Genomic DNA, 26573 nt, shown 5'->3' with positions numbered 1-26573 from the left:
TGGAGGAGGTATAAAAGTTTGAAAGTCTAGTTCTTGGGTGGAGAGGCTTGTGTGATTAAATTGAGTAAGTTGGTGTGACACTGTCTGGTGTTTAAGAATAGGGAGTGAACTCATTACAACATGCAAGATTCTGAAAGGTTTGACAGGATAGACGAGGAATTTGTTCCCTTAGCTGGAGTAAGGGGTCAATCATTTAGTACTGAGATGAGAAAATAATTTTCTGAATGGCTGTAGATCCTCAGAGTTCTACAGACTGGGTGCTGCATCACCAAATTAATTTTAAATGATATTATAGCTTTGGGGTCTTAACATATCAAAGGAAATGGAGATAAGATTAATTGGCAGAGAAGGTTCATGCAGCCACAACCAGTCTACTTCTGTACTACTTTGTTACATTCTGTCCTATACAATTGACCAGCTTCCAAATTCACAACATATGACCAAGAACTACAAGCACATGGGAACATCATCTCCAAATTGATTTTGTAAATATATTGCTGTTGTTTGGTCAAAATCATGAAATTATCTCCAACAGCTTTGGGTATACCTAAACCACAGACTGCAGTGTTCAAAGTGCTCTAGGCCACCACCTCGAGGAATGAGAAAAGAGACAGTAAAACTGCTGATTTTTCCAGGATTACTTACGTCAGGAAATAATGAAAAAAAACTTGGCCAAGTAATTACTTACTGTGAAAATTATTTTGCCAATTGATTTAAAGCAACTACATCACTTGTATTTCATTTGTCATCACTAATGCATAGACACCAGTTACTGAAACTGGTGGTCTCTAATACTGGTTGCAAGATGCACAACTTTGGAGTGATACCATTGTAAATCCTAGACAAGCAATGAAATGCACCTCATCTACTTGGCCACCAAGATGGAATGCTCCATCAAGTGCCCCTTTCCAGCTAGTACAGTTTTGCTCAGAGCAGTGATGATGTTATTGTTAGTCAGTTGTAGTGTTACCAATATTTTTAATAATTCTTTTACATCATAGTAATCAAAGCAAATTATGCTTTTTATTGAGGATGGTTTACAGATTGCAATTAAACTGACCTAGTATAGTGTAGCAACATTTTTCGGACAAACAGTTCAAAACCCAAATAGGCCTGTTAAGTTTTACAGGATGCTAAAGCCTTACAAGTCCAGCACCGAGCAATGAAGATTCTAAACTATTTGCATGCCAGTCTACAGTTATGGCTTTCAGCAATATTAAACTTGTTGCTGTCAAACGTTTATCTCCAAATTGCCTTATCTCACCGCGCACCCCCCCCACCCCCCAACCGATAAGGGCAAAAAGACAGACAAATTATTTAAATTAAACTGACGTATTTATGAACTGGCACATGCTCCATTCCTACACTTACGAACAAAAACAAAGTTGCTGGAAAAGCCCAGCAGATCTGGCAGCATCTGTGAAGGAAAAAAACAGTTTGTGTTTCAGGTCTGGTGACTCTTCCTCAGAACTGGTGGTGGCTGGGAAAACGTCAGTTTACATGCAGAAAATAGGGAGGTGGGTGGGATAGGGACTAAACGATAGGATAGGGCCCAAAGAGAGAGAAAGACTGATGGACAAAGAAGTTACTAACAATCAGACTGGGAGGGTGAATAGTGACTAACAACAGGGGGTGTGTAGTTGTAGGCTATGTGGTAACAAGGCCTGGTGTGTGGGGTGGGGGGCAGGGACATGGGAGAGTTTAGGCCCTGAAATTATTGAACTCAATATTGAGTCCATAGGGCTGTACGGTCCCCAAGAGTAAAATGAGATGTTGTTCCTCCATTTGCGTTGGGCTTCGCTGGAACACTGCAGCAAGTCAGAGATGGAGATATTGGCCAGGGAGCAGGGTGGTACATTGAAGTTGCAGGCAACAGGTAGTCCAGGGTCTTTTTTGTGAACAGAATGTAAATGCTCTGCAAAGCGGTCACCATGTCTACGCTTCGTTTCCCCAATGTAGAGGAGACCACATAGAGAGCAGTGAATGCAGTAGACTAGATTCTGGGAAGTGCAGGTGAAATGTTGCTTCACCTGGAAGGTATGTTTGGGCCCTTGGATACAGGGAGGAGGTAAATGGGCAAGTGTTGCACTTTCACTGTTAACAGGGGAAGGTGCCATAGGGCTGTGGGAAGGTGTTGGGGGTGAAGGAAGGTGTGGACCAGGGTGTCCCGGAGGGAATGGTCCCTACGGAAGGCTGACAAAGGAGGGGCAGGGAATATGTATCTAGTGGGGGCATCTCACTGGAGGTGGTGGAAATGGCGCCTGATGATCTTCTGGATGTGGATGCTGGTGGGATGGTAGGTGAGGATAAGGGGAGTTCTATCACTGTTGTGGGAGGGAAGAGACAGGGTGAGGGCGGAAGTGTGAGAAATGGGTCGGACCTGGTAGAGGGCCCTTTCGACAATGGAACTGGGGAATCTTCAGTGGAGGAAGGTGGTGGGCATTTTGGAGGCTCCCTTGTCAAAGTTGGCCTCATCTGAACATATGCCACCTAACTTGCAAATCTTTGGAGAGTGGGGAGGAAACCGAGCACCTGGAGGAAACCCATGCAGACAGGGGGAGAATGTGCAAACTAGACAGTCAACCGAGGGTGGAATCAAACCCAGGTCCCTGGTGCTGAGAGGCATCAATGTTAACCACTGAGTGATGAAGGCTTTCCTATAGTCCCCTATACAACCTGAAAAAAAATCAAGTGTTGCACATTTTTAGATGTGCACGACAATGCTGCTTTTGAAGCAGTGTGTTGTTGAGATTCAGAATTAAGAAATAAAAAAGCTGCATGACAGGCTTTGGAGCTCTGAGTCAGAATGTTATAGGCTTTTGCAAGCAGTGCGTCCAGAAATACCCAGAAGCAGCAAACAGAAAACAGCTTTGTCCCTTCTATGTATGTAAGAACGAAGAAAACTCAAGAAATTGAGATATAATACAAAAAAAGACCCAAATAATTGTCAAGTCAAAGTAAGTTCAGCACTCTGCAGGTTGTTGTTAAAGTTAAAAGAATGGACAGATTTAAATTTCCAATTTGTGGTTTCGACTTTTGACCTATTGTTACAGTTGTACAGCGCCTTAATGAGACCACACCTGGAACATCGTGTGCAGTTTTGGTCTCCTTTTCTAAGGTAGGATGCTCTTGCTTGCTAGAGAGTGCAGCGAAGATTTACCAAGCTGATTCTAGGGATGGTGGGTCTGATGTATGAGGAGAGATTGACTAGGTTGGGATTGCTTTTGCTAGAGTTTAGATGGAGGAGGGCGAATCTCATACAGACTTATAAAATTCGAACGGGATTGGACAGGATAGATGCAAGGAGGATGTTCCTAGTGGTGGATATGTCCAGAACCAGGGGTCACAGTATGAGGATTAGCGGTAGATGATTTAGGATGGAGATGAGTGGTGAGCCTGTTGAATTCATTACCACAGGAAGTAGTTGATTCCAAAACATTGAATGCATCCAAGACGCTACTGCATATATCACTTGAGGCGAATGGGATTTAAGGTTAGGGGGAGAAATCAAGATTAGGCTATTGAGATGGACAATCAGCCACGATCGCAGAGAAAAGCAGAGCAGGCTCAATGGGCCAAATGGCCTCCTCCTGCTCCTAGGTTTCTTTGTAGAATTTTCTTCTCCTCCCTTAGCCAGTTTGTTTCTTGCCTTATTTGAGCATGCTTGTGGTTTTATATAGACATAATTTCAGTCACAGTAGCAGATTACATGTTTTATTCCCCTCTGCCATTAGCTGGTTTACAGTGGTTATTTTTGTTAGTGATGTAACCTGAAAAGCAGTTAAGGCACCTGACAATCTTTGTTGTTTATGTTAGATATCTACACATTTGCAACAGCGTGGGGGGCCTGGTTATTGATACATTATTCCCAGTTAATTCATAACAGTGGCACAAAGTAAATTTCAAGCACAGATATGGTCAAAATACTTCTCTGGCTCAATAGGAAATGTCATTACTACAATATTAAATTGTTTTACAATGTCAAGAACTGTTTATTTTTTCCCCCCAAGATGATTCCTTTTTAAAAAAAAACAAGTTCATTAAGATTACAAAAGTTACATAGCCAAGCAAAAAAAATTAAATATTAAAAGCAATATATAACCATTTACTCACATTGGGTATCATTTACTCCAATCTATTGGCATAAAAAGTTAACTCACATTCAACAAACAAAATTGAAACCTCAATAAGGAATTTAAATTATAGGCACTATTTTTTATTATATAAAATTAAGAATTCCACACTTGTCAGGATGAAAGCAAGTTTATTTCGCCCACATTTTAAGTTCAATGTTGCTTGAATGTCATATTTGTCATTTATTCCTCTGCAGTTAATTAAAACACCATAAGGTAACATGCTTTCAATTTTAGGGATCAATTTAGTGTTATGATAAGGTTTTATTTTTGCCCAATTGTGTCTTCCAGTATAGCAGTGCAACTGTATACTTATGAATGCATGTTAAAACAAAGTTTTCCCATAATAACTCAAAAGAATGTCGTCTATTGTGTACAGTCATTGTAGTCGTTTCTGAAGTGAACTTGTAACTTGGAGTGGGCATGTAGTTATGTCACTTCCACAAGGTGCTGTTTTACAGCAGTTCTTGCATTCATTCTGCATCTTTAAACATTATATCCCTCTGCACATAGGACTAATTCAAACCTTCAATTTATGAAAAGGCTTAACTTCACAAAATACATTCATAAATACTGTAACTTGTAATGAAAGCAAATTCTTAATTGAAAGAATTACACTGCTCATTGTTCTACTTTTCAACAAAAGGCTATTTCCCAATATAAAATAAACAAATTCCTTGCTCAGACAATTATTTAACATCAAATGACTTTCAGGGGTGTAAATATAAAAAGATACTGACAATAAACATTAGATGTACAGGATTACATCTGAACAAATTCTTTCCTTGCAACACACAATTATCCTCTCGTGAATCAGCATTTTTCAAACCTATACAACTTGTACGATTGAGATATGACATGACACTTTACTTCAGCTGGTCAGTCAGATCGGTAAGCAAACAGAAGTAAAAATCACATTCAACTCACTCACTAATTGTTCACACGGTACCACGTCTATTCTATGCTTCAAATGCAAACCTAATGATCTGTAACTCTCACTTTGCACTCAACAGTCACCAAATTCACTATTTGCTCACTCATCTCCTACATTCAGCTCATTCACTCACAGTCTACTTCCATTTTTACCCCAACTTTTCTCGAATGTCTATCTGCCCATTAAACTATTGGTTCCTGCATTTGAATGTTAAAGGGCATTTGTAAAGAAGGCTTTCTAAATTTGCAAGGTAAGTTCCTGTAAATGAATCCAAAATTACATTTTACAAAATTGGCCTCTGGTTATTAACTACATTAATGTCAATTTGAGCTATTTATGGAAGCAATTGCAAAATAATAAAACTTAGAAAGTACTACTCTCGGTAGTATACAAGTATATTTAAATGTAAACTTAATCGTTCATAAGAATATAGGCAAGTGTAGTGATCTTCCAAACATTGTAATTACTGAATTATAGTACCTACTAGGCTGCAATATGTATTAAACAGCTCCAAGCAAGTGTGTTTGTATAACAGGATACGAGTGCATAGTTTAGACAGAATGATGTTGCATTATTTTTTGTAAGCACTGTGGTGTGATTAGATTACAACTTGAATGGACCAAGTTTTCACGACCTACTTCTAGGGGAACATGTGTTACTAGAACAGTTGTGTCCTATTATATGCTGTGTGCTGAAAACTTGGCTGTACATCGAAGCCACTCTTTCCTGAGCCAGTGCTTTACAATTTGACAAAAGCAGTTGTGTAAAACACGCGTGACACTAAGCCCTTTGGCAATTAAACAAAAAATGGTCAACTGGAGAAAAACAGTGATATTGAAGGCTTTCCATACAAACATTTTCTTCTTAGTGCGGGCAAAAATTTAAACAAAGTGTCTCACTTACAATACACACACAACTTCAACTTATGCCATTTATCCACAAAGAAATGTGTCTGTACAAAGCACCACTGAAGTTACAACTTGCCTTTTCTCACTAAACTTTCAGTCGGTTACAAAGTACAACAGGACACAACTCCAGTGATCACCAAGGTGTCAAACATTACATCCATCTTGTTCAAAATACATATTGGCTTCTATAATGAAAACTATTGTTGCAATGTTAATTTCTTTCTTTAAAGAGACCAATAAAAGTTTGGAAGTAAAATTTCAGAGATAGTAATAATTGAAGTATTAACATAAATTGCTATGAATTAAAATAACATTCGTACTCCTCCCATTATCCCCAACCCTGAAAGCTTCAAAAATAAAATTGAAAAAATGTGTAATTTATCTTTCGTCACTCAAATTTATAAATATAACAGCTGGGATGCTATACATTTCCATATTGAAATAAATCAGTTAGCAACTGGCAGCAGATTACTATAACTGCTCTCTGATCATGATAATGGAATTGTGCCTTGCTTTACTTTACAAACCATCAAATTTGTAACCAGTACAATATCTGATTTGTACAAAACAGAATTTCACAGCTAGTCTTTTGTTGACCATTCAAGTCTCAACAGTATTAGATATCCATTTACCCCAACCAATGGTTATTATAAGATTTTTCTTTGGCATTTTTGGGATTGTGTCCAGACTTATGCTTTATTCTTTGAATGACAAGTTGCTCATAAGCATTAAAATAATGGACAGTCATGAAAAAAAACTGATTGTACATGTAACAAAAGGTCTGATATTTAATGTCAGTAAAGTGCTACTCCATGATCTCCACCAACTTGTGCTGATTTATGGCAGAGAACTGGATTGTCTCAAATCCTACTAAATCTCTCTGAACAGTCCGAGTAAAAAGTCCTTTTGATTCAGGAAAAGTAGCAGAGCAAGCTTCAGACTCATGCGCACTCAGATCAATAGCAGCCATCTTTCCAACTTTCATCTCTAATGCTGCTGTAAGTCTTCGGAGTTGGCAATGACCTGGGCGTCAAGTATAGGAAGAAAAAGTAATTACAATTGAGAATACAAAATTGTACTCTGATTATAAGTTAACAAGAAAGTCAGACAGCTTTACATCATTTGATTTTGTTACAAAATGGATACAGAGAACAGGAAGCTGTTACAATATATTTATAGGCTTTAAACCTAAATGCTCTGGTTCTTGTAAAGCAGGGATTTTAAAAAAACCTTTGGTAACCAAATACCAAGACTAAATTCATATTTTGATTCAGGATATAGTTCCAGTTTAAAGACATCTCATCATTGCAATTCTCTTCACAAAATTCCAAAGCCAACAAGTTCAAACAAACCGATGCGTCAGAAATACAATGAATAGAGCTAGGTTGCCAGAAGAGATCTCTGCAAGATGGCTGAAATATTAAAATGTCAATATACAAATTATTAATGAATTAGAAAGTGCACGAGTAACATATATGCATGAAGTCAAATACAAAGAATACATGGGGGTACAGTTTCCCCAGGACATTTCTAGCACACATTGACCAAAATTGAGCAAAATCAGCACAAAAGATTCTGGCCCTTCAATTACAATTTAAGTTTTTGCTAGTTTACAAATTAGTATTATAGCTGGCAATGATCTCAACTGAATCAATCAATACTGTGGGTATTCACAAACAACCTGTACCACTGTAGGTCACAGTTCTGCCAACTGGACTGGTAACCTGCAAACATTATATCCCAAAACTAATGGCCAAATTTTAGCAAAACGTGGTGCACAAATAGGATTTGGACCAGAGAAGAACCGATATGTTTCTGTTGAAGAGGTGAATTTTGGATTGTTTTTTAAAAATCCATTTCAGTGAGGAGGTACACAAATTGATGTGACTGCTGATCCTCTCAGTTGCTGTGATAAAATTTGCCACAGCCGTGAAATTGTGAGCAGAGAACGGTTCAGCGGATCAACAGACGGGGAGATAGAAACTTTATATATTTCAAGCTTTGAAGATTCAAGAGGGCAAATATCATGGAAGAACTGAGGAAGTGTAATTAAACCAGACTGATTCCAGGGATTAAAAGGCTTTAGTAAAAGGAATGGTTGAACAGCATGGACTTGTACCTGCTGGAGTTCAGAAGAATGACGGGGGCGGGGGAAGGTGGATTCTGATTTGAGGTACATTAAATGCTAAAGGGAATTGATAAATTTGACATTGAACAGATTGTCCCACAAGGGGGACAGTCTCGAACAAGAAGTCACAGATATAGACAGAGGGAGGTGCTGTAGATTCAAAACTGAGATAAGGAGAAGCTACTTCTCTCAGAGGGTTATGAATGTGGAACTCACTACCTCAGAGTGTACTGGAGGCAGAATCAAATCAATAGATTCAAGAAAGACCCCAAAACAGTTATGGCTTCAAAAATTTACTAAGCAACTGGCTACTCTGGTTAAACCATCAACAGTTGTCTCTAAGAGAGCAGTCCCGTGGTCTGGTCAGACCACATCAACTTTACATCCAACATGATCAGAAAGAAAAAAAAATCAAACTTACAGCAAGAAGCCATTAGCTCATCATGTCTATGCCAGCCAATAGCTAGCCTAACCCCCTCTCCAACATGTGGGTCATCAGCTTGTAGGTTCCAGCACTTCAAATATATAACCAATTATATGTTAAGTGTTAGGCGTTTTTACTTCTAGCACCTATTCAGGCTGAGAGTTCCAAATTCCCACTATCCTACAGGGGTGAAAGAATTTCACCTCGAATCCCTTCTAAATATTCTAGGTTTTACCCAAGATCAATACCCCTCAGCAATGGATCCTTCAGTCAAAGGGAACTGGAATCTTATTCATACTGTCTATATCTCTCAGGTAGGGGGTGCCCTTTAACATTCTCTCGCCCAAAGAAAGTAACTTGAGATTAAGTGGCTCAAAGGGCCAAATGACATACTCCAATTCATATTTTCTATCTGATTCCACAAGACTAAAATTCACCAGTCCCAGCAACTCTAGCTAGTCTCCTACATACCCTCTGAATGCAATTTTCCAAAATAATAACTCCTCACACACCGTAGTTGTCTTTCTGTGATGTGCAAATTAAAGTGAAAACTTAAAGCGAATCAGACTTTCCCATTACAATCAATATAACCAGAGTAATAGAGCTGCAGCTGGGTTTTGTAGGACCTCGCTCACCAGGAAAAAAGCATCAAATATGCAAGTTAATATCATACAAAATAAAATATATACTCTAATCCTATTTGCTACTTCTCTTGTTCTTAAGTAGGGATAGGTAGTGATAGGTAATAAATGTTGGTCTAGCCTGTGATGCTCAATCTCACGAATTAACAGTAAAACAAACTTAATCCCTCAAGCCCATTCCTTCATTCAATTAGAAAAGCCTGTTGGACTATAAACTGGTGTCATCTGATTTCTGATCTGGTCCACCCCAGTCCAACACCGGCACGTCCACATCAATAAGATTTTGGTTGATCTGGCTGTGGCCCCACCTCTACTTTCCTGCCAGCCCATTATATTTTTTGACAACATTTAGTCAAGAATATAACTAAGGACAGTTTTAAAGTTATTTAATGACACTGCCGTCCACCAGTCTCTGGGGCAAGGAATTCCAAACTTATAACCTTCAGAAAAAAGACAACACTCTCTCTTTCTGTCTTAAATGGAAAGCCACTTCTTTTTAAACTGTCATCCAGATTTAGTCTCTGCCACAAGTGGAAACATCCTTTCAGCACTGTCAGGTTCTTTCAGGCTCTTGTGTGTCTCAATATGACCACTTTGCATTCTTCTGAATTACAATAAATACAAACCCAACCTGTCATTCCTTTTATGACCACACTTTCAAATCAGGAATCAAACAGGAGAACCTCTTCTGTATTGCTTCAAATGCAATTATTTGCTTTCTTAATTTAATAGTAACCCACTTTTCACTTTAAATACAACTATGTAATCCTTCTTGTGCAAGCATGTTCTAATTTCCTCCCTTTAAGTAATAAAGTTCCTCCTGAATTCCTTTTGGCTTATTAGTGCCTTGCTTACATATATAATCCTCAGTGTTGAAACTGCCACAAAGTGACATCTTAACGTCTACCTGGAAAAAAACAGTTTAAAAAGATGGCCACTCCTCACCCTGCTTTCTTTCCGTTACAAAATCAAATTAGTTGAGTCTTTTCTGATATTTAGAACCTCTCAGCTGCAAGAGTGGGATTATTATTCTAACTTGTTTAGAACTGCAGTAATGAGATGAAAACTTTCAAGAATGCAATTTTCAATGGAACAAGCAATATTCACAAATAAAACACTAATTTAAACAGAAACAAAGCACTATGTCGCTCAAGGAGTTACTTATTGTCTCTTGGAACCCAAACACAGATCTTCCCTCCACCAGTGCTGTGGTGTAATGAAAATGGCAATACAAGTCTATTCTTTGCTAAACATAAGCAGATTTGACCTTGTATCTTCTAGTGAATTCTACCAAACGTCTACAATTGTTGTGAAAGGTGGTTTTGACTTCACCTGACAAGGGCCATTTTCTCTCGTGTGGGGCTACAAACTAAGTGTGAACTTCCCACGTACGAAGCAAGATGATAGTATAGTTAAGCTACCTGACCACTAGGACATATTAAGTGTCTCTTTTGGCTAGAAACCAATAAACAGGGACAAGAACCCTCCCAGAGTCTACTTTCTCTACGTCAAGGACAGAGGAGCTGATTACTGCATCTCAGCTGTCTCAAATGTAAATGGGAAAATCTCTGGCCTGTGTGGATCGGATGTACATTTTGTGTCGAAGTAAGTAACAATGAGGAAAACTCTTTAAACAGCCCATAATTTTATTAATCTTAAATGGGTGAAAGATAGCAAATAAAAGCACCTAAGATTCACTCCAAAACAGTAGGCTTAAGAAAAAAAATCTCAAATGTCAGTGGGCTACATTTCTAAAGCAGCTTGAAATCTTTTAGATGTTGCAAAGAAGAAGAACTGACACAAAAATAAAGGAAAATTAATTCAGTTATTTTGTTTTAATCTATAATCTTTTGGTTTTCACATAATTAATTGATACAGTTCTTTACTCCCTTGATTAGTATGAGTCAGAATTCTGCTTCATGTAAAGTAAGAGTTCTGTTTGTTAAACTCTTACCTTCTAACTGGCTGTGCTAATTTACTCCGAGGCACTGGTATTCCCCCTCCGGCACAGGCACTAGGTCGAGGCAAGCCACTCCGACTCCCTGCAGCTTGTCCTTTGTTAGGATTAACACCACCTGCAGCAGTGTGAACTGGGGAACTGAGTGACTGAACAGAGGACCCTGATCCAGAACTGTTGTGGCTAGATGCAGAATTTGTGGAGACAGGCCCTGGATTGGCCATTGCTTTCAGTGGCTGACGGAGCGCTAATGGAGATGGCGTGGTAGGAAGTCTGAGCTTACTTGGAGAAGGTACTGTAAAAGAAAATAAAATATTACATGAAGATACTGCTAGACTACTCACTCTACAACAATTTTGATATTTTAAGTTTGTAAATGTTTATATAACCACTTTGAAGGTGAGACCTAAACTTGTGGAAAAAACCCTACCAAAATGCACACATTTTCAAACACAATTATTCCACAGCTCATGTAAATACAGAAAGGAAGCACTGGTAGTAGTGTGGATTTCCATAACTCATGTCACAGTAACTGTTATCAGACGTAAAAGTGGTCAAACATACTAAATGATCATACTATTAGGACATATTTCTGGTTAACAATTTGAAGCAAATGATTCAGATGGGTGGGGAGCAGATAATATTCCAGATCAGACTTCCAAACTTTGACATGGTCTGGTTGGGGACCAGAATCCTCTTCTTTAAAATAGGTGAAATTTATGAATCAGAAATCCTTACTAACAGAATATAGCCAAAAGATTCCACTGGTTTGAACAACAAATCATTAATCTCAATTTATCAAGTCAAAAAGCAAAACAGCTCACTATCTATTTAATATTCAAAAATTCTGTAAGCAGAGTGAAAACAAATTAACAAGCAATATCCATCTTACATTCTACCAAAGATTAACATGAGGTGATCACCATTTGGCAGGGGATCATACACCAAAGGGTAGATTCAGTTGGGACAAAATCACAATGAAAATGGAAGGTACATTCTTTAATAAATTTTCTATTTGTAAACCTCAGAGCCACAGTGTGCAGATGGGACAGAGTGGGAGCCCCAGGTGGCAACAGTGGGACAGGCTGAGTGGGACAGAGGGAGAGTGCATGGACTAAAGTGAGAATGCAAACACAGGAAAGCGTGAACTAGAAAGTGATTGTGCTAGACTGAAAGCAAAATGGATAGCTCCTCCTCCCACCCTTGTGACCAATCTTTTGCTAGCTCTCAGGTCTCACTCCCAACTCCAGTAACCTAGCTTGCACCTATCACGCTCCCCATCACAACCCAACTGCTTCACTTCCCAATCTGCCATGGCGTCTGGCCTCAGTATTCTCACTAACTCCAGCCTTGCTCCCAGTCACCATTTATGTACATCATGCTGCTTCAATCAACACAAATGGGACAAAAACAGTCCGTGATTGGAAGAGGTGCATCTCAAGGATTCTGTCCATTCTATTCATGGGGGTGGCTCTTTCCAGCTTGGCTGCCTGTAGGATTGAATTTTGTGTGTGTTTTGGGGACTTTCAGGGTGGATTTACTTGCTTCCATGTACAATAGTAGATTGATGACAACACTCAGAACAAGAAATGGAGAACATGGACACCTCTCCATGCAAAGAAAGATGTTCTTGACATGGCTTTTAAGTAAGGGTCACAATTTCAAGATTGCCAGCAAGAGAGCTAAGATTGAGAGGACAGAAAACATCTTTAATCAGTGTTGTTAGGATTTAGAATACGCTGCCTGGCAGAGTGGGGAAGGAGAATTCCATGGAGGTTTCAATATTATTGAAAAGTGATGAACTTGAGTGCTACGGAGATAGGACAGGAGATTCAGCTTAGCTGGGCAGCTCTTTTAGGAGCTGGTAATGGTCATGATGGGATGATTGGCTTCCTTCGGTACCATAAAATTCTATGCCTCTAATCCCTCCACTGCCTCACCTTTTCAATTTGCTAGCAGCCATCTAGCACTTGCTTGTTTACTCAGAAAGCTTCCTCCTCATCATTAGATGTCAGTGTTGCTGGTTATTAATTTGAACTAAGATTTTCTAAAGTCACTGTGAAACTTATGCACACAACTAAAATGTATTAAATCATAGAATCCCTACAGTGTAGAAACTGGGCCTTTGGCCCAACAAGTCGACACTGACCCTCAGAGCATCCCACCCAGACCCACCCCCCCATAACCTACCTAGATCTACACATCCCTGAACACTGTTGGCCAATCCACCTAGCCTGCACATCTTTGGAAGGAAGTTGGAGGAAATCCAGGCAGACACGGAGAACCTGCAAACTCCACACAGACGGTCACCCTGTAGCTGTGAGGCAGCAGTGCTAAACACTGAGCCGCTAACAGAAATTAGTATTTTACATTAAATTACTGAAAAGGAGGCATGAATATTATCTTGTTAATACAATTACATAGATTTTAACAGGTCGTTTAGCTCAACAAGTCTAAGTTTGTGTTTTTGCTCCACATAAGTGTTGCCAGACTATTTCATCACACCCCATCAACATATACATCAGTTCTAGACTCTCCCTCTTCGATTTTACCCTTAGTTAGATGTTATTCTCCTCACCCTATTCACATGGTTGTGAATTCTACATTCTCAATACTCCCGATTAATGTAATTTCTCTTGAGTTCCTTATTGTTTGTATGATGATGATTATGGTCCTGAGTTTTGGGTTCTCCGTCCACCTAATCAAACACCTTTAGAACTTTAAAAAAATACTATTAGTCATCTCATTGACTTCTCTTTTCTTGAGAAAAGCAACTCTACTTAGTGTTAACTATAGGCGCTTGCATCATGTCTGCTGTGGTTTCAACCTTCTAAATCTTTCAGTGCACCTCTTTGTGCTTATATATTCTATTAATATTATGGAGACTCAAACTGAGGAAAAAAAAACTCTTGGATAAGTCTGGATAAACAAGAGTCTTATAAATTGAATACAACTTCCCTGCTTGGCTTTGATAAACTGGTTGCAACCTGGAACAGTTTGCGAATCTAGATTCCTGGACCTTTTTTTTAATACTTCTGCCTCTTTCAGGCTATCATCTTCCGAGGAGCAGGTGGCCTCCTTACGTTTCTTATTGAAATGCATTCTTGCGTAACTATACAGAAATTAATTTACCATTTACACTCCCATTTTGCAAGTAGTTAATATCATCTAGAACCTGGTTGGAGTTTTCCTCAGCACTGACTATATCCCATAATTTGGCTTCACCTGCAATTTTTGAACTCTGATTTTTGAGACCCAATCATTTACAATCATAGGAAACAGGAGCAGGCCATTCAGCTCATCAAACCCACTCTGCCATTTGACGTAATCACAGCTGATCTTTCACCTCCTGCCATAATCCTGCTCTCTCTCCTTTTGCCTCCAGAAATATAACAAACTTTTCTCATAGACATGTTCAGTGGCATAGCCTCAGTTTTCTGTAGTAGAGAATTTCATAAGTCCACCATGCTGAGTGAGGAGAAATTCCTCCCCTCTCAGTCTGAAAAGGCATACCCCACATCCCAAGACCTGGATCTTCTTGTTCTGGATTACATGGCTAGAGGAAACATAGTCCCTGCAACCAGTCTCTTAAGGTCTGACATAATTTTGTAAATTTAATGAGATTCCCTCTCATTTTTCTAAACTGCAGTGAGTACAGGCCCAGATGACACAATCACCCCAAATACAACAAACCTGCCATCCCAGAAATCAGTCTGGTGAGCCTTTGCAGCATCCATTTATGGCAATATAGTAAACTTTGTTTTAATCGACACCTTCAATAAACTAAGATTGAAACACTTCAAATACAACAAAGTTTATTACATTATCACAATGTCCGAGTAGTCAGTTCAGGGTGCGAATGAGAAGTCTACCTACTGTAATTTTTACTTAAGCTGCTTTATTATTTAAGTAACTTAAGATGTAAATAAAGTACAAGTGATGTATATACATCCAGCACTGTTACTATTTGTGTTTTTACGCTGATTATGTGGACCTCTTGAATATCTGGAATATTTGATTAATCGGCACAACCCTGGTACCATCGGTGTCAGCCAATAAAAAATTTGCCGAATATATTTTCTTTGGTAAGGTTATTTAAACTGAACACAATACTACAGGTGTAGCCTCACTAATGTCTTAGTGTTGCAGGAAGACATCTTTGCTCCTACACACAAATCTTCTTGCAATGACAGCATACATACATTTACCTTCCCAATGGCTTGTTGCTTCCGCATGGTTGCTTTCAGTGACATGTGTGCAAAGACATCCAAGTTCCTTTGTACATCAAGCTTTCTCAACCTATCACCAATTAAATGATGTTCTACCATTCTGTTTTTCCTACTGAATTAGATAACTTCATAATTCTCCTTATTGTACTGCATCCGCCATGGTATGTGCCCACTCTCAAACAAATTGTTGGTATACATTGTCAACAGGTGGGGCTCCAACACTGATCCCTGAAGTAAACCTCAGATCATCATTCCACTCTAAAAAAAGACCCATTTATTGCTACTCTGTTTGCTGTTGACGAGCCAAGTCTTAATTCTTTCCAGTACATCACCCAATCCTCTGACCTTTGATTTCATGTAACAAGCACTTTTGTGGGACATTATCCAAGTTTTTGGAACATCCAAAGACACATTTGCCAGTTCTCCATTATTGAGTTCTTCTAGTTACATCCTCAAAAAACTCCAGTAGATCTGACAAGACTCTTCGAGGATGTGAAAAATTTTGGAACGTGCTGGCAATGCATCTTTCTCCATAGCCATCTGTTCTAATATCCCTGAATGTAGGTGATTGAATAATCACTTTCAGTCCCTGTAATTTCTCTAGCACAATTAAAACAAAACACTAATTTTAGCCGATTCTTCCTTTCCAATAGACTCTTGCTTTCCTAACTTTTCTGAGAAATTATTTGCTTCTTTTTCTGTAAAGACAAAACTAAAGTTCTCATTATCTCCAAAGTACTGAAGTAGTTGTCTAACTGCTTTCATAATTCTCCCATTTCAGACTAAGGGTTCCAACATTTGTCTTCATTAATTTGTTTCTATTTATTTACAGAAGCTCTTGCAGTCTACATTTATGTTCCTTATTTAGTACTGTTTATTCCCCTCTTAATCAATCAATCCCTTAGACATTAGTGATCCAATGCTAAATTCTAAACTGCTCCCAGAAGGTGAACAATCATGACTGTAGTGAATGTGGAGGTGGTGGTATAGTGGTAATGTCATTGGGCTAGTAATCCAAAACCCCAGAATAATGTTCTGGGGGCATGGGTTTAAATCCCACTATGATCAATGTGAAATTTGAGTTTAATTTAAAAATAGCTGGAATAAAAAGTTCGCCTAGTGGTGATCATGTAACCATTGTCAATTGTTATAATAAATTATCTGGTTCAATAATATATACTGGCTTAAATATGATTCCAATGTTATTGACTTTTAACAGCCTTCTGAAATAACTTAGCAAGCTCATCACTTGGTTCAAGGGCAATCAGAGATCAGCCACATATGCCCTAAAATTTCTTTCATTGCTACTGGATAGTTCCGGGCAATAGATACTATTCAGTCCCCACAATTCATGAACAAATGAATAGTGGTATCAATCCTTACGGGCTATCGCTTCCTATCTTCTGCCAGTCTCTCTTTAATCCCACTCTATTTTCCATTTTCTATCCAGTTTACTTTTAGAGCCATTATACTACTTGTTGCTTGATTTTACAAGATTTGATCTTACTTGAGATAATCAAACAGAACCTTGTTGGAAGTTTTTTGAAACTCTACGCATAAACTTGTTTCAACTTTAATTTAGACTTACTCGCTGATGCTTGTTGCTGAATTCGGGGTATTCCCCCATTTGGCACTTGTAAATTTGAGTCACAACTTCTACTGTTTTTAACAGACTCTGCTGACTGTATATTAGATGTCCTGAATAGATTTGGAAGACTACGTCTCAACTTTTCTACAATAGAAAAAAGATAAAATGACGCAGGTTAGTCACCTAAATAAAACAAAAGTGAGCTTGCAATCGAAACATGTCAAAGAAATTATGTGAATATGTTTTTCCTGTATACTGAAAAACTTTTTTTAAACCCACGCAGAATTTGCACTTACTTTAAAAGACAATGAAATTAATGGCAATTCCATTGTGTGGATAACAGCAAAAAGAACCCACCAAATCTTTTTATCCTAAATTTGTATTGAGCAAATAATGTCATACCACGATTAACACTATCAATGTCAGTTATTGATATTTCATAGAACAAATTTTTTCTACAGAAGAAAAACTGAACAAAATTCAAATGTTAAGATTTTAACCAATGGAAAGAAATAAAAAATGTGTTTATAAGATGATTATAGGTACCAAACAACAGTTAGCATTTACAATTAATTCAAGTTGAAAAGCTTTTCTCCTTTAGCACTGTTACAAATAGTTGGCTATGTTCTAGCAAAAGAAATTGATGGCATATTGATTAATTTATTGTTGATAAAAGAAACACTTGGAGACTTCAGCATTCCTCAGTTTTGAAGATAATAAATTATCAAGGCTCTGTTGGCATTTTTTTTGCAACAGAAAGCAAGGACTATTGACAGAAGAAATTCCTCATCTCCAGCTTAAATGGGAGACCCATTATTCTTAATTTGTGGTTCCAGTTCCAGATTTCACCACAAAAGGAAATATTGCCTATCATCTATTCTGTCAAGCATTTTCAGAGTCCTTTGTATCAAGGTCACCTCTAACCCTTCTACAATCTCATGAGTTTAGGCCAACCCTGCTTAACATTTCTTTCTTGACAATCCTTTCATCCCAGGAATTAACTAAATGAACCTTCTCTGTACTCCTTCCAATGCAAATATGCTCAAGTAAGGAGATGAAAACAATGGTCTTGTCATTGATATCAATTTCAATTCTGGACTACATTTAATCTCTGCAGTGTTGTTTGTATTTCCTTTCCATTTAATATAATTCTGAGCTTCCTTTGATAGCCATAAATATACTCCATGAGAAGGGTGTACTCTCAATGGAAAATACATTTGCGTACTGGAATGTCTCAACTGTCTCACTTATTAACTTATTTTCCATTCCACTTTAGCCAACTCTGTCTCCGTACCCTTGTAGTTACCTTCAATTTAAGGCTTCAGTTTCAGCTTTTCATTAACAATTGCATTAATCAGAAACTGGATTGGACTAGCCAAATCAATACTGTGGTTACATCATCATATCAGAGACTAGACATTCTGTGTCCATTAACTGACCGCCTGACTTGCTAGTGTCAGTCCACCATCCACAAGGTGCAAAACAGGAGTTTTCTGGAAAACTCCCCACTAGTTTGGATGGTACAGATCCAACAATACTTGAGAAGTGTCACACCATCCAGGACAAAGCATTCTCCTTGGTTGGCATCCCTGTCATGACCTTCAATTATCATTCCTCTTGCTAATGACTCTCGGTACTGTACCATCTGTCAGAAGCTCTGCAATAATTGGAAGTTCCTTGGCCAGCACAATGGAAACTTGTGTCCATCTAGATGGAAAAGGGCAGCAGATAAATGGGAATGCCAGTGCCTTCAAGGTCCCATCCAAGCCATATACTCACCTTGACTTGGAACCGTATCACTGTTCCTTTGCTATCGATGGGTCAAAATCCAGGAACTCCCTCCCTAACAGCATTCTAGATGCTCCCACAAGGACTGCACCTCACTAACACCTGCTTCAGAACAACTGGGGAGAGTCAATAAAAATGCTGGCCTATCTAGACGCACCTATATCTCATGAACAAATTAAAGCATAAAAGAATGCTCAGTATTCAGGCGAAGCATTTTTAACTTTGCCTTTTACCATTGTTAACCCCACTCTCATCTTATTTGCTGGGCACTCTTATGCTGCATGATCTTCCTTCCTGTCACATTAATGGCATTTATTGCAGGTAGTTCTCCTATACCACGATTGTTGCATTCTTACGTAACCTCACGCGACAGAAAAATCACCACAGAAGTTCATGTTATAGGGAAATCGCTATAGAAAATTGCTACACCTGTACAGCAGAAAGTTCACATCATCGACTATTCATCAATGGTGTTGCAGCCAATTTGAGTTAACGAAACACATGTTTATAGCAGAACTACCTGGACTCCCATTTCTACACTGCACTATTGCTTTGTCCGTGCTTTTTAACTTCTCAAATCACCACTTCCCATGGCCACTTAGTTCAAAGTCCTGCTTATGGACTCAGTTATGCAAGTCACCAGGATCGTGGACCCAGCATGATGCAGGTCAAGCCATTTGTAGGTGTGACTTGTACCTGGCTATGCAAGTTGGCTTTTACCTGACCACACTAAGCCGCCCATGCCTGCTTACAAGATGGCAGACAAAAGCAGACCAAAACTAAGCAGCCTGCTCACACTGTGAAACACAATGGTACCTTTGAACAGAGCTGCTAGAAGGTCAATAAAAGGCGGCTGTATGTTCCCATTCGGGACAGTTCTGATAAATGGATGCCCTAGGACAGATAAATGAGCAATTTCAGCTTTATTAAATGAAAGGATGATTGTCCCAGTAAATGAATAACATTAGGTATTAGATTAGGTCCTTGAGCACTGAAAGAATAATAGCTAAAGTTATTTCATTGTACACAGTTGCCTCTTAAGGTATCAGCAATATTAAATAGTTTTAGCTAAAAATGCTCTAATCATAGAAGTTGGTTTCAAAACATAACCAGAATATAATACAAGCCTTAGAAAACCTTTAAGGTTAGATGTGAAGGTTAACTAGCTTTAGGAGATAATTTCTCCTATGCCCTGAACAAGATAGATTGCTTACAACCCATAAATCACAAAATGCTAACAGTAAAAGTATTATATAACGTTACACTTATAATTAACTTTATAACAGAAGTTAACCTTATAGCAATTAGTTAAAACTAACTGACTTTTTACTTTTACATTATGCAATCCAGACAGTGGGAAAATAAAAGGAGTAACTGAATGTGATAAAAGACAGCACCAAAATATAATGGGTAATAGAATTCGAGCTGTCCTTACAGATAAACAAGCCTGAGAAAAACCCGAAGGAGTACAGCCATTAAACTTTTAGAATGTGAATGAGCAGGATGCATAGGAAGATCCCAAGACCTAGAGATTACAATGCCTAGCTAATACCATAAGACCATGGGAACCTGGGGCTGTCTGTAGAAGTGCACATCATTGATTGGATGTCCCATGAGATTGGGTGTGTGGATAAGGGGAAGGACAGTAAATATGTCGTATTTGATTATTGTATAAAAATGCTGTATTTTTTCTAAAAGCAGATGTGTCAATGAGCTATCTTCCGAAGCCAGATTCAGGGAAGATCCTTTGGCCCTCTCCCTGCATAAACCAATTTCTGCTTGAACAATATCGTCCACTTACCCAAATCCTGCCCGACTCCCGAGTCTCTCTCCTTGGTTGGGAAAACTGCTCCTACACATCCCAAACTTGCAGTTTCCTCTTTCTCGCAGGACTGTTACTAGGATCCCACAAAATAAAACCAAATTTCTCCCAAATCAGTACTAGCCACAATTCGACTGACCTTTTTTTTAAAAATACCAATGCCAATTCGTTCATGGCTTGGGTAGTAATCCAGAGATCATTACCATTGGGAGGTTCTGATTTTAAATTTAGTTCCTAGCTGCCATATGCCATATCTCACTCTGTACAATTCTTTTCTTTTTCCTATTTTTGTCACTGGTATTCTTGTGGACCATGAAAAACTGCAGGCTACTGCTCTCACCATAAACATGCAGCAGGCAGGTACTACAGCCTTCAGGATATATATTCTGGTCTCCTATTGGCTATGCTACTCCGGATTAGGAGCTGCATTTATTTACCACGTGCATTTGAATGGCTCCCTGTAGCATGGTGCTGTGGTTAGTTTGCTCATTCTCACCATATCTTGTCTTCACTGTCAGAACACAGACACTTAGACAACTGCTGAGGTTTCTCTGCTGGCGTCTTCTGGATCCCCATAACCTCTCATAGTCACACTCGATCAAATCTGAACTACCTAACCCAACTGATATGACTGTATTCACTAAATCGTTTAGGTAACTTTCCTGTATCCTTATGCAACAGTGTCTGCAACTTAAAACTCAGCTCAACAACACAGAGCTGATGCCCCTTCAACTCCAATAATGTAATGCACATGTTATTGCTCAGGACCACAAGTGCCCACACGCTATATAGTTTCAACATATTTTCTGCTTTGTTGCTTTGATCAGTTGCTTAAGTTTAAAAATATTAATCACAACAACTATTCTTAGTTATATTACGCAGCACAGCAATATTATAAATTTATTGCAACTCTTACAGCTCCCCAGTACCAGCTTAAGCTACTGCAGAGTTTAGAAACAGAAAACAAAAAACTTGAAAATCACCAAAAATTACCTACCTGCTCATCTCATTAGTACTTCAGACTAAACTGGACTATATTTTGCCCCTCTGCAAAGGTCAAGACCAGCGTTTAGGAAATTCTGGTTTTCATTATTTTTCAAAGTAAGATTATTAAGAAACAATGGCTACTATTTCCAGTATAACATTTTTGTACTGAAATGCAGGACATGTAAATTATATTTGTAGTGGTAATGTCATTGATCTAGTAAATTAGAGACATAGACTGATGGATCTGAGCATAGGTTCAAATGCAACTATGGTATCTGGTATTTAACTTCAGTTGATAAACCTGGAACATACAGCAAGTATCAGTGATATTACATGATGGCTCCAGTGCAACTATCATTAATCGTTGTAAAAACCCATTTGACTCACCAATGTGGTTCAGAGAAGGAAATTTGCCATCCTCATCTTGTCTGGCCTACGCGTCACTCCACTGCAGCAATGACATTGACTCTTAAATGCCCTCAAAGGGCAGAGTAAACTACTCACTAGTTCAAGTGTAATTCGGAATTGCCAACAAATATTGGTTTTGCCAGTGAAACTCCCACCTCACAAAAGGAAAGCAATCAACCTATCCATAATTGTACATTGATATGGAAAGCTAATAAAACGTATACATCTCCAAAATGATGTCATTTACATCTTATTACAGACGTAATACAAATCAATGCAGTTATATCATAAATTTAGTATTTATGATTCAATTCAGTATCACTCTACTGCCAGTCACTTACCTTCATTTTTTACAATATTACACTGGAGGTCCGTGGCATGGCCTTGCAAAGAAAGGCGAGGCTGCTGTAGACGACTAATCATAGGTTGCGGTGAAACAGATGCTCTCCCATAATCCAGGCTTCGAGCAGGAGAACGTGAACGTGGCGAGTTCCGAGGTGAGTGCCTTGGCGAAGCTCGAGGGGTGTGCCGTGGAGATGGAGTGAATCGGGTCAAAGGAGGATGTGGTGCGTTAGGAATGCATTCCTCTTCATCTTCTAAACTCTGAACGTCAAACTCTTGATCACTGAACGTGCCACGTCTCAGGGAATGGCAGGAAGAACCTGAACTACGTCTTGAGGTACTGGCTTCATATTCTTGTCTGAGGCCTCAGAGCAATAAAAGTACAGAGAATAACTGAATTATTGCATTAGGAGGATTAACAAAACTAAAACTTTATCTATTAAGATATTTCTGAAAATTGAAGAACTAGTATGAATTTTTTTCTGCAAGGTTACAAGTGCTGATTAAATGTACTAGAACACATCATTTCAAATTCATTATTCATAGACTAGGTGAGTGGGCAAAATTGCAGCAGATGGAATTCAATGTAAGCAAGTGTGACATTATCCATTTTGGACCAAAAAAAGGACAGATCAGGGTACTTTGTAGATGTTATGAAGTTAAATACAGTGGATGTTCAAAGAGAAAAATGCCACAAACAAGTCTGGGAAATAATAGAGAAAACTGATGGAATGTTAGCCTTTATATCTAGATGACTGGATTATAAGGACACAGAAGTTACACAAAACCCTGGTTACACCCCACTTAGAGCACTGACAGCAGATCTGGCCACCAAACTTTAGGAAGGATATATTGGCCTTCCAGGGAGTACAACGTAGGTTTTCAAGAACGATACCCGGACTTCAGGTGTAAAGTCATGAAGAAACATTATACAAATTAGACCAGTTTTCTCTAGAACTTAGAAGGTTCGGGGTGATCTCAAAGTCTTCAAGATATTTGGTCATACAGAAAAAGATAGGATAGATAATAAACTATTGCCACTGGTTGGGGATTCTACAGCTAGGGGCACAGTCTGTGAATTAGACCTAGCCCGCTCATGTTGATATTAAGAAGCACTTCTCCACACAGAGGGTGGAGATTTGTAGCTCTCTTTGGTGGATGGTGGATCAGTTGTTAACTTTAAATTGGAGACAGGTTTTTATTTTTATAAGCAAAAGTATTAGAGATACCAGACAAAGGCAGTTATATGGAGTTAGGCCATAGATCAGCCATGATCTCACTGAATGGCACAGGCGGCTTGCGGGGCCTATTGGTGTACTTTAATATCCATGTCGTAAATTTGACACAACAGAATCCAATTATATTTTGTGCTAACTTTGAAATTGAAACAAAACAAATTTACTAACTGGAGAATACAAAGTGGGGAGAAATATCTAATTCGAGACACTCATTTTAATTCAGGGACCAGTTGTTATAAATTACACTGATTAAAATATAAAGATCACAAGTTGCTAGAAGAAGGTAACACAAAGTACTGCGACAATTTCAAGAATGAATTTTTAACCAATTCGCTGCTCCTCAAAATAGATCCAAATCTTATTCTGTGTAAAACTTTGCATGTTGTTCTTACCTCTAAAATGGACTACTCTAACCTTCTCCTGGTGGGACTCCATATTCTGGAAGTTTGAGCTCAACCAAAACTCAGGTCCCCATGTCCTAAACTGAACCACCTGTCTCTCTTATACTCACTGACGTACATTGGTTCCCAGTTCAGCAACACTTCAAATCTAAAATTCTGAAAACTAATTTCAAATCCTGTCATAGAGTATTCCCCTCTCTACCTCTTAGCACCTCCAACCTACACCTCTCCTTCAATATCAGTATTCGTCAAATTCTGGTCTCTTCCACATCTCCCAATTTTTAACCAGCTCCGCTATTGGTGGTTGTTGTGTCAATGTAAAGGAATTAAAATTTGAAATTCCCTCCCTAAACTTTCTACTTATCCTTCCTTTAAGGAGTGCTTTTGGGGCTTGCTGTCTCTGATCCACTCTTTGGATGTCTCGTTTCATGGCTGGGTGTCAAATTTTGTCCAATAATGCTCATCGGACAGGTTTTATGATGGTGAAGCCATGATAAATGAAAATTATTACTGATCAATATTTTATTCAATTTTGTTTAAAAATTGAGGTGTCTTGGCATATAATACCAGATAACAAATTCTCACAGAGAGAGCACTTATATCAAGTTCATTCAACTCATCCACTGACGTGTGCGGTCTGCAGCAAGAATGTTGAAGAACTACCAAACAGCAGTACCAAAAGGCAACAAAGGAAGTAATTTAAGAGAATAAAAACAGAAAATTATTACTTAACATTTGAGTACTGCCAGAAGAAAAAGGCATTTTGTTGAAGGTTTTTGTCTTGCACTATTCAGCACAATTTTCAAGAATGAGGAGTGCGCTGACTGGTAGAGACATGGCCATGCAGAATGCATCCAATGCTGCTGATTGACAGTTAAAGCCAAGCTTTGGTCAAGGCATTCCCTTAAGAAATAAATTAGTAAACAGTCATCAGTGAGACGCAATTGGTCATAGGTTAGTTGAAACAGGAACAGTACGGGTCTTCTTTCTGTAAAAGCAAAAAAGGGTCCTACTTATTTGCAAAGGCTGCTTCCAGTATTTCTAAACGCACTGCTCTGCAAGTCTGACTAATGATCCTAAATTGATTATAGGTCTGTAAGTTTTTGCACACTCAGAATTATTCAACTTATGTTCTTCAATTGCAAAACCACATCTAATGTTGGATACAGTAATGGACATTTTGCATTCCTCTTGAATTGGCATTCTTGCAAAATGTTCTCAGGTGTGCGAGATGAAACATTTCAACAAAATGTCTTTTATCTTTCCAGCAATACTCAAAGTTCCATACAAGGGGACACAGATTTAAGATGCGGGGCAGGTGGTTTAGTGTGGATGCAAAGAAACGCTTTTCACCCTGTAAGGGTGGTAGAGGCAGAAACCTTCATAACATGAGTAGTATTTAGATGTGTACTTGCAACGCTAAAACTTTCAAGGCTATGAGCCAAGTGCTAAAAGAGGATTAGAATAGTTAGGTGCTTGTTTTTGACTGGCGCAGAGTCAATGGATCTTCTTCCACGCTGTTGACCTCTAACTACTCTTATTGTTTCTTACATAGAACGTTTGCACAAAATGCATCTTTTCAGTGATTTCATTACATTAAAGTTGCTGGAAGGCAATCATCACATTGGGACCATTGTTATATTTAACAACTCTTAAAAAACACTGAAGATTTGCAGAATTTACAATTAATATTTGTTCAATACTTACTTTCTTCCTGCATCCGAGCTAGGATTTGTACATCTGTGACGTCAGCAAGCTTGTAACCAGATCCCAATGAATCTTCATCTACTTCCGAAGCACTTAGTTCACTATCCACAGACGATGGAGGGCTAATGGGAGGATTCTGATCAGCAGAACTTTTAAAATGACCTAACATGAATAACAGGAGCAAGTTGCCAATTTCATTTTGCTATATAGTTGCAATTCATTGTATTTGTTATAGCTGATAACAGTTACAATGCTTTGCTAATGACAATGAAGTAATGACAATATTCAATACAGGAACAGGGAGTCAGGGAAGAAGCCTACCTATTTAGCAATGTCTAATTAACCTTTCTACCATTTTGCACAATGGATTAAATTATGAGGAGAGATCATATAAACCAGATATGCATTCCACTGATTATAGAGGTTAAGGGACAAGCTCCCTCCTTCTACGCTATGCAACCATTTAGCCACGAATCAAATGCAGTGTATATGATTATGAACTTCATAGACACAGCATATGGGGTATTCTGCTGCTCTGCCAGTTATAACATAGGAAACAAGAGTTGGCCATTTGGCCCCTTTGGCCTTCTCCACCATTTAGGTTTGTTAAATACAATTTCCCTTTCATAAATCCATATTGAATTTTCCCAAGCCCAGCATTATTTTCTGAAATATCACATTCATTATAACAGATTCCAGCATTTTCCCTACCACTGACATGAAGGCGGCTACCTGTTTGTTTCCTCTTTCCCTTTTTAAAAAAGCATTGTTAGATTTGCTACTTGCATGAAAAATAAAGAACTCAGCATTGATTCTCATGGTACGTTAATGTGAAACTCATTGGTCAGTAAGTCCCTGATTCATCTCACCACCCTTCTTGAAAAGTAGAACCAGCTTAGCTGCACTCTAGGGCTCTGGCACCTCCCCTGTGAGCAGAC

General features: G+C 38.6%; 1 protein-coding gene across 3 annotated transcripts in view; it reads right to left on the bottom strand.

The window, feature by feature from the left end:
• Positions 1-4244: 4244 nt before the first annotated feature.
• The window catches only part of slain2 (SLAIN motif family, member 2), a 61225-nt gene continuing 38896 nt past the window's right edge, over positions 4245-26573 (bottom strand). For 2 of the 3 annotated variants that reach the window (XM_048530751.2, XM_048530761.2), the window contains exons 4-8: positions 25636-25797; positions 22289-22654; positions 16943-17086; positions 11123-11420; positions 4245-6998 (exon numbers count right to left, since the gene is read on the bottom strand). In XM_048530751.2, coding sequence (XP_048386708.1) covers positions 6932-6998; positions 11123-11420; positions 16943-17086; positions 22289-22654; positions 25636-25797 — 1037 coding nt within the window. In that variant the 3' untranslated portion in view covers positions 4245-6931. The remainder of the gene's footprint in view (positions 6999-11122; positions 11421-16942; positions 17087-22288; positions 22655-25635; positions 25798-26573) is intronic. The other variant, XM_048530772.2, reaches the window with a different exon arrangement.

This window comes from Stegostoma tigrinum, chromosome 1, assembly GCF_030684315.1.
Source record: "Stegostoma tigrinum isolate sSteTig4 chromosome 1, sSteTig4.hap1, whole genome shotgun sequence".
NCBI lineage: Eukaryota > Metazoa > Chordata > Chondrichthyes > Orectolobiformes > Stegostomatidae > Stegostoma > Stegostoma tigrinum.
Note: the sequence above shows the minus strand (reverse complement) of the source record. Positions and strands in the feature narration are given on the sequence as shown.